Here is a 20992-nt window from a genome sequence, read left to right on the forward strand (position 1 = left end):
CTCAAGAAATCGCGTCAAGAAACCATTCAAGAAATCATAAATGAGAAGGAAACTAACAAATTCAATCTTAATTTTATAAATTGTTAACAACAGTCCAACTTTCGCTTACTAACTGCCGGCGGCCGGAGACTGGACTTTACATTAATGGCAATTGGGAAAAAAGACAAGGCAATACGCATGCCGGCGGGAACATGACACCATTCCGTTACTTCGCGACCCCCTGATTTCATGCTATCTTACGCCACTCCCCAACAACCTCGCTTTCAGAAGAAGAATTAATGGCAGTCTTCCTTAGCATTCACTCGCTTTATAAAAAGGCCTTTATTCAATGCGAAGACCTTTAACTTTCAGATTTCGAATTTTGGAGTATGTATTTTGTTCATCTCTTTTAATTCTTATTCTCTGTCTCAATTTATGCGGTAATGTTGAAATTTGGGAAATAGAACTTCAAAAACTTTTGAAGTAATATTTATGCATTTGAAAACAACAATCATACGATTAACAACATAAAATATTTAATAAAAGACATATATATAAAGAAATTCTGATAAAAAAAAATTGGTTTACTTTTGAAATTTCAACTGTGACACATACATTGAGACAAAGAGAGTAGTAATTAACCAATAGATGATATGAATGGTTTGCCTATGTTATTTGTTAGAGATGGGGAAGAAGAGAGTGATGTTGCCAGCGAGTGAAGTTGACATGACGACTTCACTCAAAGAATTCAAGGTCTTCGCTATCATTCAAAGTTCATTGTAAGACAAGAGGATAGGGAGTAGTTATTATAAATCTCTGTATTGTTAACCAAGTTATATAGTTACTGGTAGTTTCAAAAAATTTACTGTGAATTTGATCCTATGGACTTGCAGCTCCATATCTGACTGGATTTTGGTTAAAACTATTTGTAATGTTGGCTGAAACACCAATTATTGGTTCAATGATCATGATTTTCTTGCAGAAAATGAACCGAGGAGCCGACGTCTGATTCTTAATGCATCCAGTCTCTGTTGTTCTTTATGTTGTATATTCTATGATAACTAAAAGGTCAAATGTTCATGATTGGTAGAGGTTCAAGAATACCGTGATACCGGAGGCTCCCATGTTTGTACCTGAATTTCCTCCTCAAGGTTTGTTGCGATGTCATTCTTTCTTCAGTATTTATCTTGATTTTTTGCATGCTCAGCTATCCTTGGTTTACTGATAGACCATTATAATGAAAAGGAACTGCTTGTTTAAATAGACTTATCTTTTGTTCTATACCAATAGCCAAAAAAAAGAAAAAAGAAAAAAGGATAGGCTTACTTTACTTTTGTTTCAACCTTTTCTCTCTTTCATTTTAAAAGATCTCTATTTGGAAGAGGGGTGGAACGGAGGTGGGTTTGACAATATGTGAGTGGTAGGCGTTTATTTCTGGAGGAATAAAGGAGATGACAGGCAAATGCATACAACAGGGACGAAAGTTAAGAAATTTCTTATGATAAAGCTGTTAAAGAAGCAGTTAGCACTGCATAGTATAATCTATTTATATCTTTCCAGTAATTAGTTATAGTCAGTTAGATCAGTTTGTTATTCTAGTTATTAAGTGAGCTAATCTCATGTCAAGATCATCTATATAAATTGGCTAACAGCCTTATGTAATACTCCTCCGTCTCAATTTATGTGATACCGTTTGACTTGTCACAAAGTTTAAGAAAGAAAAGAAGACTTTTGAAATTTATGGTCGAAAACACTCTTTGACCATTTGTGTGGCTATAAGGTCAAAAGGTGCATTATAAAGTTAAATTGTTTCTAAATATAGAAAGGTGTCTCCTTGACCATTTCTCAGAACTGTTTCCTTTTGAATTGTGGATTTAATTATTGTTATGTACGTGAATTCTGACAATTATATATAGCAATTTAACTTTCCACTCTGTTTAGGAGATGTTTTTTCATTATAAACGGCAGTATGGGTGGTGGATTTGTTTAATTAACAGGACAACCAGGAATCCACATGCTCCAGATAGGTACACAGGCGGCTCTTCCTCAGGCTCTGCAGCTATTGTAGCTTCTGGACTGTGTTCTGCTGCACTGGGAACAGATGGAGGAGGTTGTCGATGATACCAATTACCATGTAACTCTGAATCATCTTATGAAATCTTTGTATGTCATGTTTGCTAAAGTTTATGCTTTACAGGTTCAGTTCGGATTCCTTCTTCCCTTTGTGGTGTGGTGGGCTTGAAGACAACATATGGAAGGACTGACATGAAAGGGTGATAAATCTTTTCAGACTCGGTTAGACATCAAGCAGATAACAGCATCTCCCAAACACATGAAGTATATCATAACGACATACCTGTAATGGGCATATTGGTCTCTCCAACTGTAAGAGCAGTTGGTGATATTATGGGCGCCGTCATGCTGAAGAATTGGGAAAACAATTGTTAGCTAAAGATGGTTTCACAGATATTCATATTCCAGCAGAAGAAAATAATTTTCTTCGGCATTGCATAATTATCCATAGACTTCGAGAGCAGCTCTATGTTTAACCATGATAATCCATATTTCTATTATATAGAAACCTCATAAGAGGACGACCACTGGCAATATCATAATTATACTCATTTTCAAGGGTAAAATGTAATACAGCTGTTTTTTTAAGCAAATTAGAAGCACTCCTTTCTTTACACTTTAGATATTTTGTCTTTTTCTTATTCTTTCCTATGTTACTATGTAGAAAATATGTTGATTAGAACAACCAATATAAAAATGTAAATTTACACTAATAAATACACTCTCTGGATTACTCTAGAACCATCCCTCTTACTTGTAAACTATCCAAAGAAACAATGCAGGAAGATAATTGAAAGAATTGAGTGAAAACTGTTTCTTGGCATCTGTAGCTTCTTTCAATTTTCTTCATCTTTATTTTATGAATATATTATTTGTAAACATTTGTAAGAGTCTATATTTATGTGGCATCGTTTAAATTTTGAAAATCAAATAATTTAAATCTTTGAGTTTTTTAGAATAAAATTTTCATATTTGAAAATTACGTAAAAGTATTATAAGTCACAATAATTAATGCTTCAATATATTTAGAAAGTATATGAAAAATTACGATAAAAATAACTTATTTTAATCTCAAAATTCGAAAGATATCACTTATTTTAGGACGACCAAGGCTATTTTGATAATTTTCCACTATATCCAATTTCTAGAATCATACATGTTTGCTCGGCTAAGAAAATATCAGACTTCCCAACACAAACACGACAACATATGTCTAGAAACATCCATACGTAAAATAAAGGTATGTAAGCTCAGTGAAACTTTTATCTATACAAACTAACTAAAGCAGACGGAAAAACGAATAAAGAATTTGGGAAAATTAAATAATGATGAATAGACTGAAGACTGAAATGTAACCAATGTGAAGATGCAGAGAATCAAAAAGTTCATGAAGACTAAGAGACCATTCTTGAAAGCCTAAAAAAAGGTATAGATAAAAGTTTCACTAATCTTTCATGTCAAATTGCTTCTTGAATTTCATCTATATTCTTCTAGAGTTTCAATCACAGATAAGTTCTTCATCATTTTTAAAATTCTTCTGTCAATTTTTCTTTAAACTTCATCTAATTTTGTTAATTTTTTGCTAATCTTCTTATAAATTCTGTGTTTTTCACTTAGACAAATAAAATAAATCCTTGGTTTCATCTTCTGATCGACTATTCTACCCTGCAGATCAGTTCTCTGTTTGAATTTTCATCTACGCTTATGGATTTTCCAATGTCGGGTATGTTCTTAATCGATTTCGTTGTTCTTCTCCCAATTGTTGTATAATCTTCATCAAATTTCTTTTAATTTTTGTTTAATATTCATCAAGAATCTATATTTCATGGCTGAAACTTAATAACTAAGGAAATAAAGTGGTAGATTTCTCTATGAAAAAAAAGAAGAAAAAATCAGTAACATCAGTGTAAATATTAATCTTATTCTAGGTTGAAATGTCTATATTTGAAAAGTTTTGGATTATTTTGCATGTTACAACTTTACGTTTGCTCATGTTCTTTTTTTCCCCCCTTTTTGGTTTTCTTTACATTTTCAAATTGCTTTTCTTTTTGGATTGTAAAGATAATTTTTGAAATACTCAAATTTATTTTTGGTGTTTAAGCATAGAAATCTTTCAATTGAGGAGTTGTAACAATGTGAAATCATCTCCTGTAGGCTGATTTTCTGCACTTTTAATCTATTAGTGTATTCTATAAATTTGAGACAAACAATAAGAGTTGCAGAACCGATATAATATTATAAAAGATGTGAATATGCTTTTACCGCTGAATTAACTTTGATGTTCTTCCCAAGAGTCTTATAAACAAGATGAGAGACAAAGAAACTCTTCAATGCTCTATGAAACTATTGAAATTGCACGTATATATTTTCTTCCTTAACTCAAGTTAACATAGTAACACAGATTATCTTAGTTATAGGTAAATACACATTTTTCTATTTTCACTCTTCAGTTGATCTTGATGTGTAATCTATACACTATTCAATTGCGAAACCTCAGAATTTGATGATGATTATTGCTTTATTCAAGCACCATGATTGAGATATAAGTTTTTTCGTAACTATTGCAGTGACTACTACAATAGAAAGTGAATATTTGTATTAAGAAGTTGGTATCTCTTTTCTCACTTTGCCATTTATCTCTAAATTTTGTGGTAATGCTTCTCTTGAACCAAATGTTCCAACATATATTAGTTACATGCATAGTCACAGGTAAGAGTAGTGCCTATTGCTTTCATTCACTCCAATCTTATAGGTTCAATTGCAGTCGCTCATGTTCCAATAGAAAATTATGTTTTTTCTTGAAGATGTTTGTTTAGCATGCGCTATTATAGTTTTCTTTGGATGGTTGAATTATTTTCGTGTATTACTCTAAATTATTCAAATTGTTCATTCTGTTAGTTTGAAGGTACTGATTATAAATTTACACACAAATTTAATACTCTCGTTTCTTTTTGTGGTACTCATGTACAGATGGTATGCAAGTTTTAATTTTTATTGGTTCAATTTCTTTCCATTTTACTAATTCTTTCAGCTAAAAGTAAGTAGTTTCACGTTATTTGCTCCAAATTGGTTCTCTTGTGAATTGAAATTTGGCACATTTTTCTTTGATGTCTGCAAAAAATTTCTTTGTCGCTCTTTTATTTATAATTTATTGGTTTTTTTGTGTGGAATTTCATTGGATATGTTATTGTTATTGTTGTTTATTGGTTTTTTTTGTGCCTTTGATTTCTCCAACAACTAACACTGTGACAGATGAAATCTAGAGGACTTGTAAATATTGAGAGATAGTATAGACTACGTCTTTCCTTTCTTGTGTTAGTGAAAATTACAACTGTTTACCATCATGGAGCCAGATTGTTGAATATTCTAGCATAAGAATTTAGGAGAGACTATATAAAATTAAACCTTGTTTAATTCTGTTTTCTATTTATTAAAAAGGAAAAAAAATTATCAATTAGAAAAAGATAGCAAGATATGTGGACTTTTAATTTCTATCAATTCATTGCTTGGGTACAGTATTTCATTCTATTGTAAAGCACTATAGTTGTTACATAGTTCTCATATATTTTTCTAAAGCACTTGGCCTACAATATACCACCGCTGGGATAATTGACGTACGATTTAGCATTTTGTGGTAGGTGTTTATTCCGATTTGATTATATTTTGAAAATTGTGTTGATAAATGTTCTGGGCATACATGAATAGTCACCTGCAAATTATAAAATGGATACTCATGTTGAGGGTGTGAATAATTTCCCTTGTCCTAAAGATACAGAGGATTGTTTTTTTTTCTTTCAAAGGCATCTCAATGTTCATGTAATTCCATTATTGATATTTTCACTGTACTATTTCATTGGTTCACATATTAAATTATTGATGTTAGCTTATATGATTTAATTTTTGTTCTTTTTAAAGATATGTTCCTTAAAGTACTAAACCATTAAAAAGCCATGTTGCTGTCTTTTGACTTATCAAATAGAAGTTCTCCCTATTTTGAGAGTTCTACTAATTACTGGAAAGTAATATTAAATAGTTTTAGGAGAGTTGTAGTTGTTTTGTTCATGAGTCCGTTTTAGTAATGTTGGAATTTGAAGATATGTATTTGGTAGCTGCATCTGATTCATTATTGTGTGTGATTTTTCTTTTTTTCTAACTATAGATGAATTCAATAATGTATGTGATTTATTTTGCACTACGATTTTACCAAATATAAGCTTGTTGGTTGCTTTCCATGCTTGTGAAACTCATCAATTAAGACAAATAACCAGTTAAAAACAAATCAGTTTGTAAAAAGTTTAGCTAAGACAACATTTTCCTTCTTTTTGATAGATTAACTATTATGGAGTTTTTTAATTATTTTTTCTTTTCTCTTATGCTTACTGATAAGCCTTGTCGACCTATGCTTTTATAGCAGGCTGATGTATGTGATGCATGTCAGCTGCTAATAAAAGGTGGTCTCAAGGATGAAAATATTATTGTCTTTCATATATGATGGCATTTCTCACAAGTTATCATTAATAGTCCTGCTGGTGAGGATGTTTACAAAGGAGTTCCTAAGGCAGATGTTTTTCGTCATCGTTTAGTATATAACTAAACTGTATTCCTGTCTCATGTGCTATCTCTTGAGGCAGGATTACACTAGAGATGATGTTAATGTGGATAACTTTTTAGCTGTTCTCTTTGGTAACCAAACTGCTCTTACTAGGTACCAGAAAGATGGGAATAGTGATCCAAATGATCATATTTACATATTCTATAGTGATCATGGTGTCTTTGGGGTGCTTGGTAAGTAGCTTATTTTTGCCTCTTTTGATTGTTGCTTTGCTTTCTATATCTTGCGCTTTTATGCTAATTTCGTAATGAAAATTTTGAAGGCTTGAATCAATAATGTCACGTCTTTTGAATGTTAATGACTATTGTCTTAGTGCTTTCTGCTATTTGATAAAAATATGATATCTATTCATTCTTTATCATATGTGAAAGATTTAGCAGAGGTAAATGTGAACTGAATATAATCCGAGGTTTTAAATGGTATTATGTATTAATGAAGTTTAGATACAGAAGGTGGATATGTGGTCTAGTTTGAATATTCAATGGGTACACATGCATGTTAAGTCCACTTTCTTCCCCAACATACATTTTTCTTCTCATAAACTTGAACTAGGGATCACCTTTTATTGTGATGAATGTGTGTGTATGGTAAATATTAGGTAAGCATTAATGTAAATAATAAAGGATTTACATAGCTGTATCAACTGACTAAACAAACATAAAAGCAATTCATGGTAAGTTCTCATTGAACAAATTAAATTAGCCCGTGCTCATCTTTCTCAATTGAGAAATTCAGAAATTTATATTTTTCATGAGAGTCACGTGAAAAAAATACATGATTAGCATCAGTACTCACTTTTTGTTGGAAACAGTGTCATAAGCATGCCTCAAGCTAGAAGAGTTTTCATTATTCAATATCTTCCTACACTTTTATCTAATATGTCCTCATGCATAATATATTCCTATGGAAATGTATTCAATGATTTTGCCACTAGAATATCACCAAATGAAGTAAAGACATTGGAAAAAAAGTTAGGCTTTATTTTCATAAGACCTCAAAGGCTATTATGAGTACAGACAACTCATTGTAAAAGTTTTTTTTTTTGAATTACATCAAAATTTAGGCTTCTGAAATACGTTAAACTATGGTGAGGGTGTGATTGTTGATTTGCTGGACACTAGAATATACTCGAACATCCTTCATTTAAAGATAAACTAATGTATTCTCTACCTGCCGAATGGAAGGGAGGTGGAAGTTTAATTTCATGACATGTAACAACAAGCTCAAGGAGCATGAGACTTTTTTTGTGTTTGATTACTTCAAACATGACATTTTTTGTAGGCATTACAGTGTTGAGACAAGAATAAAATGTCAGCTTTTCTATGATACCTACAATTAGAAGAAAGAAGATGAATGAGGCTTCGAAGTGAGTGTTTTACTTCCGTTAAGCTTTTTATGTTTACTTTGAATGATATAATGTATTTGAGTATATATTTATAACTATTGATATAAGAAGACTTAAGGTAAAGAAATATCTTGCAGTACATTGATACAGATTCATAGTTCTGACTATAAGCCAGAGAGAAAATAGTTGGAAGAAAGAGCTAGAAAAGCTAATGAGAAAACAAGTCATTCAGAAGCTCTTGCTTTGGGAATGGAGGTACTTCTATTTTTCTATTTTGAAGAGCTTCTTGAACTTTTAGTTGCTTCGAATTTTTCTATATATTTCTGTTATTTCTAAAAGTATTATTACGCTTATATGAATAGGCCTTAAGTTAAGGTGTTAATTGTAGTACAAATGAAAAATTGAAATCATAATTTTGATTTTTTTTTGGCAATGAATATGTAAACTCCCTTGTGAGTACATCCCTTTGAAGTTTGGGCAAAGCAAATACCAAATTGAACTACCATTGAAATCTCTGAGTCATTCTGAAAATGAATGTCATCTTATGATTTATGACTTCAATAATGTCTCTATTTTGCAACAATAGAGTTCTATAATAAAGCTTATAACAATTTTAGATTTGCTGCTAGCTCTCTTGCAAGTGTTTTTCTATTAGGGAGCATCGTGAATTGAACATGAGAATAATTCTAATGATGTATTTATCGTAGTATTTGTACTTCTTAGGACTTTTATGTATTTATAAACATAGTTTAGCAACATTGTATCTTGTTCTTTTATTTGTATAGCAACAATATTTGTTCATTATAATCAAACTATGATAGGGAAAAGTTGTAATTATTTTTTCAAAATCTTACTTGTTGGGCCCATGCATAGCACGGACATTTCATATCTAGTATTAAATAAACCTCATATCACTAATGTCATTGTTTCTTATGTATAAGAATACTACTAAATATGATGTATATAATTAATACAAATATTAGTTATTCATAAGTTGAAAATACTACCAAACAAGAGATAAAATAATATTAAAATTACTATTAATAATATTATTTTTTCTAATACGTCCTACCAAATTGACCCTTAATACTTAAATAGTCGTCTTATAGTCAAGCTATATTAGATCAACTTTGGAAGAAAGAAAGATAAAGAGAACGTACATGAAAACACACCAAATAATCGTAATCCCGTATTAAAATCACGACTCTCAATAATAGTATACTTAAAAATAAGTTAATTCAAATGCACATAGAACTTGTTTAACATTACTACTAAAAACAAGTTATTTTTAGAAGGACTTTTAGAAAAGTGCTTTTTAAAAAAAACACAATTTGTGTTTGGCTAGTTTACTTGAAAAGTGTTTTTTACAAGTAAATTGCGTTTGACTAATCTTTTTCAAAAAGTGATTTTAAGAGTCAAATTACAAAAAAAGGACAACTATTAATGTACTTCTAAATATGTATATATGAAAAAGATATTTTAGTCTTGCGAAAAAATAATTTTTTATTTCTGCTTCTTATTTTTTTAAAAAAAATTTAGCTTCTTTTCAAGAAAAACTGTTTGTGCTTCTATTTGTTAAACACTAAATTTGTTAACAAAAATATTTTTTTCTCAAAATAAGTAACTGCCACATGGAATCGGGCGGGTGACTGGACCTTTTAAGACGACGCAATACGGTTGTCGGCGGGAACATGACACAATCGGCGCGGTATCTTCACGATTTAATTCGATTCTCCATAACTCCTCACTCCCCAACAAGCTTTGCTCCAGAGAAACTAAAAAAAAGGCATTTTTTTGTCTTATGTGGTGCATCATACTCAGACTTTCAAATGCCTTACTCAATTTCATCATGTTAACAGCTGGCTTCACCGCTTACCGATATTCGGTTCTCTATAAAGCAACTGCGTTCTGGAGTATAATTCTGCATCTCTTTCACTAGTAATTAATCAATTGTCGACGATTTTAATAGTTTGAATCGGTTGTTTGTTAGAAATGGGGGAAAAGTTAGTGAAGTTGCCAGCGACTGAAGTTGACATGACGGCCGCTAAGTATACGCCTCAAAGAGTTCAAGGTCTTCTTCCCTCTGTCATTCATAATTTGTTTGCAATTTTCATATCAAAATAGTGGAATATTGATACATCTTAAAATGTTTTGTCAAAGTTCATTTTGAGACATATGGTAGGAAATAGTTGTTATAAATCTCTGTATTGTTATTTCGAGTTATTCAGTTGTGAATTTGCACCTATGGACATGCAGCTCCACATCTGACTGGATTTTGGTTGAAGTTATTTGTCATGTTGATTGAAGCACCAATTATTGGTTCAATGATCTTGATTCTCTTGAAGAACAAGAACCGAATAACCGAGGTTTGATTCTTAATGTGTCCAATTTCTATTTGTTTTTATGTTGTAAATATTCATGTCAAGGGGATGCCATATTCCATGATAGCTGAAAAGGTTAAGTGTTCATGATTGATAGATATTGAAGAATACTATGATACCGGAGGCTCCCATGTTTATACCTGAATTTCCTCCTAAAGGTTAGTTTCGATATCACTCTTTCTTCCGTATTTATCTTGAAGCTTTCTCTCTCTACGTTGTCTACACTCCTGTCCGTCTTATCAAAAGTGTGATTTTTTTCCCGCTCAGCTATCCTTGGTTTACGAGTAGACCATCACAATGAAAAGGAACTGCTTGACTTGGTCAACATGCTTGTTTAAATAGGCTTATCTTTTGTCCTATCCCTTGTCAAAAAATAAAAGAAGAAAAGATATGCTTTTTTTTTGTTTCAACCTTTTTTTTCTATTTCCTTATAAAAGACCTCTATTTGGAAGAGGGGTAGAGGGGAGGTGGGTTGACAATATCTGGTGGTAGGGGTTTATTTCTGGAGTAATAAGGAGATAACAAGAATATTTTATGATAAAACCAATGCCACTCGGAGTCACTAACTGTCACGCCCTGAAGCTACCCCAGGGGTTAAACACGGGACCTAGGATCACGAGTGACCCCAAGCTAACCCTGAGCTGGCATATCAAGCATACTTAAACAAATCTATGAAAAGATGAACTAATGCGGAAGCTAAATCATGAGGTAACTGAAATGATGGGGAATACCCAATACTGTCTGAATATAAATAAAAACTATGAGTTTAATAACAACTAACATAATCTAACTCAAATTTAAAACTAAATCTAACTATGTCTGAATAAAAGCCTCTAACTGACTAGAGATGCTGGGACATGTCCCAGCTAACTCTAGCAAAACTGAAACTAAAAAAGAAAGACTGAATAGAAAACATGTCAATCGTCCTCGAAGAATGAGGAGTCACCACTGAAACTGCCGAACTGGAGATCGGGAACCAATCTATGCGTGATTTGAGTGCTGAGGTTCTGAACCTACATCACGAGAAGATGTAGCGCAGTATATGCGTCGGTACTGAGCATGCAGGATAGGATAAAGCTGAACAAAGCATATAGAGCAATGATATAATCTGAACACGATAGAAATACTGAAATATACTGAAAGGAACTGAACTGAATGCAATGACCAAGTACATAACATGCTGAAATTGAATACTGAAATATAACTGGAACCTGGTCAAAGCACTAGAATCTGACTGTGGGAGCTACTGATAACTGACATAAAACCACATGAGCTAAATGTGGAGTTCGATGTCTACGCCCCATCGAGAGGACCCAATATACCTTGCCAAGGGTATAAAGGCATGACTGACGTGATCACTAAATATGATGCCCACAGAGTAGACTTACAAACCTACGGAGGCACGTATTGGGACTATGAGGGTGAATGACCCTAGTCCAACTCAGTATTAAGCCTACTCCCAACTGAATATATGTACAATAAAACATAACTGAATTATAAAGGATAGCTTACTGTTCTGACATGCTAACTGAAAAAGCAACATTAATGTACTGATAATGAAACATTCGTAAACTGAAGCATGATTATCTGATTTACTGGACTAGCAAGTGCATTTCATGAACTAGAAGAATTACACCACTAGGGTTCTGAATTTCATGCAAGGAACTAAGCAACAATGTTACAACAACATGATAATCTGATTAGGAACATTCTAACAACTAATTCACAACAATTTCTAACATTCAAGAAACCTAGGTCTAGATAATATTAAGGGAATCAAGAATCTGACTGAATTCTAGAGACCTAATGGGTGAAAGGAACCCACTAGTGAAATTCCACATACATGGTGACGAATTTCACGGAGAAATCTTTCGATTTCGGGGCTGGAACTGACGAGAACTTACTGCGTTCTTGGACTAGGGCTGCTCGACTTTTCCCTCTTGATTTGCTCTAAGATCGATGAATTTTTTGTGAATGATTGATTAGGTTAGGTTCTAATTAAGTTACTAGGCTAAAACTGACCAAAACCACGTAGGTTAGGGGTTAAACGACGTAGTTTAGGTGTCCAACGCATAGGGAAAAAGACCAAAACGACCCCAACTTAAAAGGACCACGGACCGTGAGGCTGGTCGTGGTCCTTGGTCCAGTAGCTACTGGTTCTGGGGTGCCCTTCCACGGGCAACACCACGGCCCGTTGTCAGGACCACAGCCCATGAAGGGCCCCGTGGTCTGACGCCTGGGACTGGTGAACTCTGCCTGGCTCCCACGAGCCCTTCCACGGCTCGTGAGGTGGTCCACGGCCCGTGAAGGGCTCCGTGGTCCACCTCTGCTGGAAAGGGGTGTGAACCACAGGCAGGTCGACGGACCGTGGTCCCTTTCACGGTCCGTGAACCCTGCCATGGTTCACTGGTTCTGGTGATTTTCTGCAGCATTTTTCTAAGTCTGATTTCCGAGGTGTTACACTAACCGACTTTGTATGGCATGTGGATTTAGAGTCAGAACCTGATATTTTTTGCTTGGAAGAAGATGGGAAACCTGAAGAACGCGTTGAGTTAGCCTTGCAGTGTCTTCCAGATTACAATCCAGGCTGTATTTGGATTACTGATCCAACCGCACCATTTCGCTATTGGAAGATTCGTGATTACGCATATGCTTACAAATCTAAGCTTACAACTCCATCTCAGGCAAGCCATTGTTTTCCCAATTTTCATGCTGTCAATATAAATGTATTATTAGGATAAGCTTATTTTACAATTGTGTCATAGGTAGCAGAGCACTTCATCTCAGCTATAGAAGAGTCTAACAACAAGAATCCACTGGCACCGCTACTGATTTCTTATGATCCTGATGAAGTCAAAAGGCAAGCTGATGCTTCCACACAGAGATTTAAAGAAGGTGCTCTGATGTATATTTTCTTATGGTCATATACAGAGACATGTTTACTGTTATCCCATTGTAATTCAAAAATATTCTTGTCTGCTAGAGTGCTATCTGCATTTGACTCAACTTAGCTACTATTTCTTAGCCATTGGGTTTGTGCAGGAAGTGAATTATCAATCCTGGATGGTATCTTCATAGCAGTTAAGGATGACATTGATTGCTATCCATATCCATCAAAGGGTATGTACTCTAGTTCTAGTCACCAAAGTATAGTTCTTTGCCAGATTTAGTTGCATACTTAATGACTAACAGGTGGAACAACATGGTTTCACGAGCTTCGTCAAGTGAAGAATGATGCTGTCTGTGTCTCAAGATTACGAAACTGCGGTGCAGTTTTGGTCGGAAAGACAAATATGCATGAATTGGCCCTGGGAACAACTGGAAATAATGCGAATTTTGGGTGAGTTTAGCTTACAAGCTGTACACAGTAGACAAGAAATTCCCGTAGTTTCATAGTAAGTAATTCATGATGCTAAGCTCACTAAACATTTAATCAAGTCACACATTGGGTCAAATATTAAATGACCTTGGGGGGGGGGGGGGGGGATAATTCATGATGCTAAAAAACATTTAATCAAGTCACACATTGGGTCAAATATTAAATGACCTGAGGGGTGGGGGTGGTGGGGGTTCCATGATGAGAAACCTTAAAAGATTTCATTGTACTGTTTCCTTTTAAATTGTGGACTTAACTGTTGCTATGTACGTGAATTCTGACAATTTTAACTTTCCACAACATTTAGGAAATGTTTTTTCATTATAAACAACAGTATGGGTTAGTGGATTTCTTTATATGACAGGACAACCAGGAATCCACATGCTCCAGATAGGTACACAGGCGGGTCTTCCTCAGGCTCTGCAGCTATTGTAGCTTGTGGATTGTGTTCTGCTGCATTGGGAACAGATGGAGGAGGTTGTTTATGATACCATGTAGCTCGTGAGTCATCTTATGAAATATTTGTATGTCATGTTTGCTAAAGTTCATTTTTACAGGTTCAGTTCGGATTCCGTCTTCCCTTTGTGGTGTGGTGGGCTTGAAAACAACATATGGAAGGACTGACATGAAAGGGTGAGCTCCTATTGCAGAGGGATTCTGAATTTATATGCCTGCATTCTGGTCTTCTTAAACCATGGTGGGGTATAGTTATCTGGTACTTGTGTTGGTGGGAAATACATGTTGGTATGTTGGTGGGAGGTACAGGTACCTGGTGAATTAGTTGATGTGCGCGCAGGCTGGCCCCAACACGATTGTTGTAAATAAAAGATTTTTTCTTGAAGTTCCTTCTATGGCAAAATGAATATTCTATTTTTTGCCTGATTGTAGCAATTATATGTGCAAATATGTTGCTTTTTGTCAACTAACTTGTAAATCTGCTATACATACTTTTTTGTTTTCACACTAGCTTTGTAAGTCTTAAATAGGTAACTTTTTAGTCTCATCATTTTTGCCAGGTTGCTATATCATAGTGGAACAGTGGCAATTGTTGGACCTATCACAGCAACTGTTGAGGATTCCATACTGGTGTAAGTAGTTAACGGTTTTGAATGTTCCAGAGTTTACTTGTTCTTGAAGTCCAGTTCTTATAGTTCTATAAATGGTGATGTGACAATGCAAATTGTCCTTGACTATCACCACTGGGGAAGAATGTGCAGTCATGTAGCTTGTGAGAACAACTCATCCTAGTACTTGAATTTATATTATATGCCTGTGAAGTGCTACTATCAGCAGAAGGTTTGATTATGTTTCTTAGTATTTGTGTGTATACAGCTCTGCTTTATTTTGCTTAAATCTACTCTTTTAAAACTTAGAGGGTTTATCTCCTTTTATCTTGGGGATGGGACAGAGTCCGTTTCCTACCCTATTTATGCTTTGAGAGATGGAAGTAGTAAATATACAAGATTCCTTCCTACAACTATGCGAGTTAATCAATCTATCAATCAACGACTCCTTAATCTCAAACTAATCAGGATTTTTCTACTTTTTTCCTTCAATGTGCTTAGATAAACATTTCCTGAAAGCTAAGTTGTGATATCTTACTATCAGGTATGCTGCAATTTTAGGATCTTCTCCTGCTGAGAGAGTTTCTTTGAAACCGGTAATTACCCAAGAATATTGCATGCTCATCATTAAAAACTATAATGTATGATGCTTCATTTTTTTTAAAATTTCCTCTATTTCATTAAAATGTCACAGAATACAAATTGATTTTTTAGAATTGATTGACCATCTGTTGTAGTTTCTCCAGTATTGTAAAAACCCACAAGAAATCTAAAGAGGAGTTGTTACACAACTTCTTAGTGTTGGGAACCCCTGTAGTATGTAAACCTTGGAGAAAAAGGCTTCTTGAGTGGTAGTTTTAGTCTTTTTCTGGTCTCTGGATAAATTCTGCAGATAGAAATCCTGAAGCTGTGCAACTCCTGTAATAGTCAGGTTTACGTGAATTACAATATTGAAGAAAGTAACTTCTAGCTGATGTAGTAGGACCTAAACATCAGCTCTCGAGAGTACAAAGTAAGAGGTTGATTCTAACTACTTTTTGTAGTTTAGATGAACTAGGGAGCTTTGTACTTCTTAATCACATTATTCTGGACCCATGTTTCATTTTGCAAAGGTAATTTTCACCGTATGAGTTTCAGAGCTGAGTTGTGCATGTTCCTGTTCCATTAAATTCCTTTAGTGTTTCTTTACTATGTTTCAGGCCCTCCCTTGTTTACCAAATTTAAGTTCATATGAGAACTGGTGCTCTACGGGATCACTGCGCTTGGGGAAGTATACTGAGGTAATTGCTTTTTCTGGTTAAGACGTGTCTGAAATGTTACTTTCTTGTAACAATTAAATTGTCTCTTGACTTCCTCCTTCAGTGGTTCAATGATGTTTTCTCAACTGAAATATCTGATAAGTGTGAGAATATTCTAAACCAGCTATCAGAAAAACATGGGTGCAAAGTAAGTTTATTTCCCATATCCAATTCTTTGGTTAATTTTATTTCCCATATCCAATTCTTTTGGTTATGTCAAGGAATTGTCCCTGTTCATCTGCCCTCTGCTTGCATAGAGTTCGGGGGTCTTGTGAGCATCAATTTTGTGAATAGCTATTTTCTTTCTATCTAGCTTTTTCCTATTTCTAAAAGGGTTTTGTCTTTCTTCCCTTAATTGAAGACGATAGAGATTGTAATACCAGAGTTGCATGAGATGTTCATTGCACATGTTGTTTCGATAGGCTCTGAAGCATTATCTCAGCTGAATCCTGACCTTGAGGATGGGTATGTCTCCCTTACCGAGCAGGTCTTTCATGTGCTTGATCTGGCTTCTCTAGGATGATACATGACATGATGGCATTATTCATATTCTTCTTGATGAATACCCTGCAGCTTCCCCTTTATATAATGATATGTTCTTCATCTGATTTCAGGAAATTAGCAAGATTAACATATGACAGTCGGATAAATCTGGCACTTTTTCGAACATATTCAGCGTCAGATTATATTGCTGCCCAGTGTCTTAGGTGGGGCATAATTTATCAAATTTTGAATTTGATCTGCACTGCAAATTTAGTGGCATTTAAAAAGATATTTGAACAGAGAGAAGTGCATAGCTTGATCATTTGTTACTTGTTTTGGAAGTCTAAGACATTGGTATTCTGTACTTTCGGGTAACGGTTGCATAAAAAGACAGAAAAATGTTGTCAATGGCACGAGATTTCATTACCATTGCCTGCTTGTATCTGATGAGAATGAAATTAAATCTTTTGGGTATATTTTATTTTGGATCCATTAGTTACGTTGCTACTCATAAATTTGCTCAAGAAATATCATGATCTCCTTTATGTAAGAAAGTGACTATTAGTCTTCCTAATTTTTTTCATGATCGATCTTGGGCTTAAATCATCTAGATAGGTTTTGTTTCTTTTCAAAGAATGTAGGTAGGATGAAAAATAAGAAAGAGAGAGCCTGTAGTTTTTATGCTATATGATTTTTAGCTGCTCTGTTATTCTCTCTAATCTTGTTTATCCTCTTGTGTCTTATACTAATGAAAGCATGCATTTCAATAATTCTTGGTATTTTATTCAGTTATCAATTAGGCTAGAAGTGCATTCTCTTCTGATATAGGCAAGATGCAAAGTTTTTTAAGTACAATACATTATTAGATATAATCTCTCTTATTATTTCAGGCGAAGGTTAATGCATTTCTACATGGAGATTTTCAAGAAGGTGGATATCATTGTGACACCTACTACTGCGTATGTAACCACTAACCACATTCCAATATTTGGGCTTAGTGGATAAATTTTGTTATCACTTTCTTGGTAAAAACACTTTATTGTTCATTTGGATGACTGTCTTGTAAAAATATTACACATATCTCTTTATGTGCATGCACCTAATCTGCAAATGCTTCCAGCTTCCTTTAGTTTCCCTGATGTTCTTCTTTCCTTTTTTTTCTGTTTTTCATTTGATAGATGCTTGTGAATAGCATTATTTCCCTCACTATTCCTATTAAATTATTGAATTTGGTCAGTGATGAAGCATGAATAAGATTTTTCTTTAACTGGAACAACAAGAAGGTGATAGTTGAAGATTGATTCCTTTGATGATGTCAGATCTAGATATCAAACATTCAAAATGCCTGTGTATACTCATAAAAGTTAGTCTTTGAAAAATATACATATATGTGAAAAACAGCAGGTTTGTTCGTTATTTTCTGCTGTTGAAATATGACTAATCTGTGAAACCATCTTTAGCTAACAATTGTTTCCCAATACTTCAGCATGACGGCGCCCATAATATCACCAACTGCTCTTACAGTTGGAGAGACCAATATGCGGGTTTCAGGTATGTCGTTATGATACACTGGTTTATCTGTTTGGGTGATGCTGTCAACTGCTTGATATCTAACTGAGTATGAAAGATTGATCATATGAGCACTGTAGAGTAGTTCCCCCACAATTTTTTCTCTCTCTTCAACGTGGTAAACCCCAGACCCCCAAACCTGCCCTCCCTCCCGAGACAACAGTAATTTATCCCACTTTTCTCTTGGTTATTTGAACTCCAAACATTTTGGTTGGAAATGGGATGCTCTTACAGATGAAAGTAACTTCTCCCGTTGTTGCACATACTGATTTAAGAAGGATGATCCTCTATTTAGATATTCTTAACTGTAGCATAGCACCTATGTGAATTTTTTAAACTATTAGTTAGCTGCAAATTCTTATGCATTATCCTTCTTTCTTATTTTGGATAGGTACTACTTTACAATCTCATGTTGCTTTTTGTTCTCACACTCTCTCTTCCAGGAAGTCTTATGCGGTTCGTATTAGCAGGAAATCTTCTGGGCTTTCCTGCAATTTCTGTCCCTGTAAGCATAGCATCTTTATCCTATGTACTTGGGAATCTAGACTAACTGCAGATTGAGTAAAAATAACTTGCTGGAATATTGAAAAGCTCAATGTCTGAGGCAAACTAAATTATACGTGGTCCAGAACTCCAGATACCCTCTATGTTGAAAGATTACTGCAGTATCTGCTCTTATCTCTTGTTCAACGTCTACATTAGTTAATTTAAGGCTTTTGTTCCCTGGAAAAGTTGTTAATACTGAACTGCACAAAAAATTGTCTAGTTTAGTTTAAGCCCATGTCCTGGCTGGAAAGTCTGAGCGGGATATAAAATTGCATCACAAAAGGCTCCTATGTTAACATTTTCAAAACTCTTTAAATCTTAACTATAAAAACACAGTTGTTAAAAGTGTTGTTGCTTGACCTATGGACTTGGCCTAATTATAGCTAAGCAGATTAATTTATATTGACTCCATTCACCATGTGCAAACTATAATTATGGCACTACCAATAATATCTCAACTGTTTTAAATTTTTGTTGGAATGGTGTATGTCAGGTTGGCTATGACAAGCAAGGACTTCCCATAGGCATGCAGCTCATTGGGCGTCCATGGTGTGAAGCATCCATTTTGCGCTTGGCAGCTGCCATAGAGGTATGGTTTCCCTTTCAACAAATGAGTCACTGGCCATTTTCTTGAAAAAGAAAACATACCATATTGACCTCAACGCCACTTGGACATAGATCTTACTTTGGACTAGTAACAGTTAGGGTGCCAGAATTAGTACATGAAAACATGACCCGTCCATTGATTAACTCAGTCTAGTCTATTTTGATCTGTCCAAATTCAATCAAACTCACATATTTGACACCCCTAGTAACCGTCTATGTTACTTTTCTCAGGAAACTTGTGCTGGGCCTAAGAAGAAGCCGGTGCAGTTTTATGATATTTTGAAAGGGAACCTGATGTGAATTTTGGGATTTGAGCTTATGCATTGGTGGCGCTTCTCAGAAGGCATAAAACTGTAGAAGTGGTTCATCTTCTGTAATATTGAATTATAGCTTTTGTTGCCATGAAGTTTACCTAATCTGTCTAAACTGGGGGGCCCTGAATGAGTCATGTGGAAATGAGATTAATGTTCAATAAAAAGCTGTCAAAGTTCGTATCTTTTAATGGTTAAATAGTCGTCCCTATAGTCTTGCTATATTAGATTACTCTGAAGTGTAAAAAAAAAGAAGAGAGAACGTACAGGAGAACACATCAAATTATAGCAAGTTTTTTTTTTTTTTGGGAAATAAAGTTCCTATAATCAAATATAATTTTACAACCACAAATGAAAGTGCATTAATTTCTTACCTGCTTTATTGGCCTAAAGTAGTGTAAAATTAATTTGTTCTATCAAACTTTTCTAAACAGTTGGGCGGAAAAAAAAACAGAATCAATATGTTTGTACAACTTAAAGAAAGTACTAAAAATACCAGCTAAGGAAAATTATTGGCAATACTGATTAGAACTTGACACAAAATTTAAGAAAATAAAGAAGATTCTTGAAATAGAAAAGGAAAGGTTCATTCCTTTTTAAATTAACAAAAAAAAATGTTAGTCAAACAAATTGAAACGGAAAAAATATACTTTTGATTAATGACTACTCATATAATACTTTAAACGCATATGACCATATTTACTAAAATTAATAGAACATGTGAATGTGACTATACATATATTCCTATAAATGATAGTATGGCTATCAGTTTTTTGGGCGGAAGGAGTAATACTTTCCAAAATAAATGTGGACTTTAATCTGCAATAAATGGCAACCAACTTGGTTGTTGTCAATACTCAGTACTCAATTGAATGTCAATATTGCGTAAGGTACCTTATGTCAGTATATATATATATAAACCTAATAATAATTGATCTTGAAATAGCTTAATAAGAAAAGGGGAAGAAGAAAAATAGGATATTAGGTTTAGGGGAGAAGAGATAGTTCAATCTTTTTTTATTTTTAATGGATCTTGTAATTGGATTTGGGTCAAGGGATGTCAATATGGGTCGGGTGGGGTAGGAGAAAGTTTGGCGGGTTGAAATTAAACTTATCCAATAGAAAGACGTCACGTAATGATTAATAATAATAATAATTAAAAAATATAAAGTTGTTAGATGAAAGGGTAATAGTGAACCAAAAAGATTGACTTAGGGGTATTTTTAGCCCAACAGGTGAATGAGGAGTATTTTAAAACCTTTTTGAATTGTATAGGGATATCTTTGGCCCTTTTCTGTTTATTAAATAAGAACCCCTCACTTTCAATTCGAATGTTGCGAGTTCGAGTC

The 20992-nt window shown here is 34.2% G+C and overlaps 1 protein-coding gene across 3 annotated transcripts; it reads left to right on the forward strand.

The window, feature by feature from the left end:
• The first annotated feature begins 9968 nt into the window (after positions 1–9968).
• Positions 9969–19673, forward strand: LOC125815849 (fatty acid amide hydrolase-like). 3 transcript variants are annotated; one of them, XM_049495409.1, is made up of 20 exons: positions 9969–10080; positions 10266–10375; positions 10488–10548; positions 12884–13074; positions 13156–13285; positions 13433–13510; positions 13583–13730; positions 14131–14243; positions 14324–14399; positions 14783–14854; positions 15375–15426; positions 16009–16110; positions 16193–16276; positions 16490–16593; positions 16743–16835; positions 17502–17570; positions 18098–18162; positions 18624–18685; positions 19220–19315; positions 19564–19673. In XM_049495409.1, exons 1-20 carry the CDS (start codon positions 10002–10004, stop codon positions 19630–19632), a joined length of 1854 nt encoding a protein of 617 aa, XP_049351366.1. In that variant the 5' UTR covers positions 9969–10001; the 3' UTR covers positions 19633–19673. The 3 variants fall into 3 exon arrangements, with proteins under 3 accessions (XP_049351366.1, XP_049351367.1, XP_049351368.1); XM_049495410.1 differs by having other exon boundaries at positions 16030–16110; XM_049495411.1 differs by lacking the exon at positions 16193–16276 and having other exon boundaries at positions 16030–16110.
• The last annotated feature ends 1319 nt before the right edge of the window (positions 19674–20992 follow it).

This window comes from Solanum verrucosum, unplaced genomic scaffold (assembly GCF_900185275.1).
Source record: "Solanum verrucosum unplaced genomic scaffold, falcon-dt-bn FXZP01000261.1, whole genome shotgun sequence".
NCBI classification, from domain to species: Eukaryota; Viridiplantae; Streptophyta; class Magnoliopsida; order Solanales; family Solanaceae; genus Solanum; species Solanum verrucosum.

What these genes read in the sequence shown, in the direction of transcription:
- LOC125815849 (XM_049495409.1), top strand. Translation starts at nt 10,002, where the DNA reads ATGGGGGAAAAGTTAGTGAAGTTGCCAGCGACTGAAGTTGACATGACG. An exon ending in ACAAGAACCGAATAACCGAG is followed by an intron (nt 10,376 to 10,487) that starts GTTTGATTCTTA and finishes CATGATTGATAG; the next exon opens with ATATTGAAGAATACTATGAT. An exon ending in ATTGGGAACAGATGGAGGAG is followed by an intron (nt 14,244 to 14,323) that starts GTTGTTTATGAT and finishes TCATTTTTACAG; the next exon opens with GTTCAGTTCGGATTCCGTCT.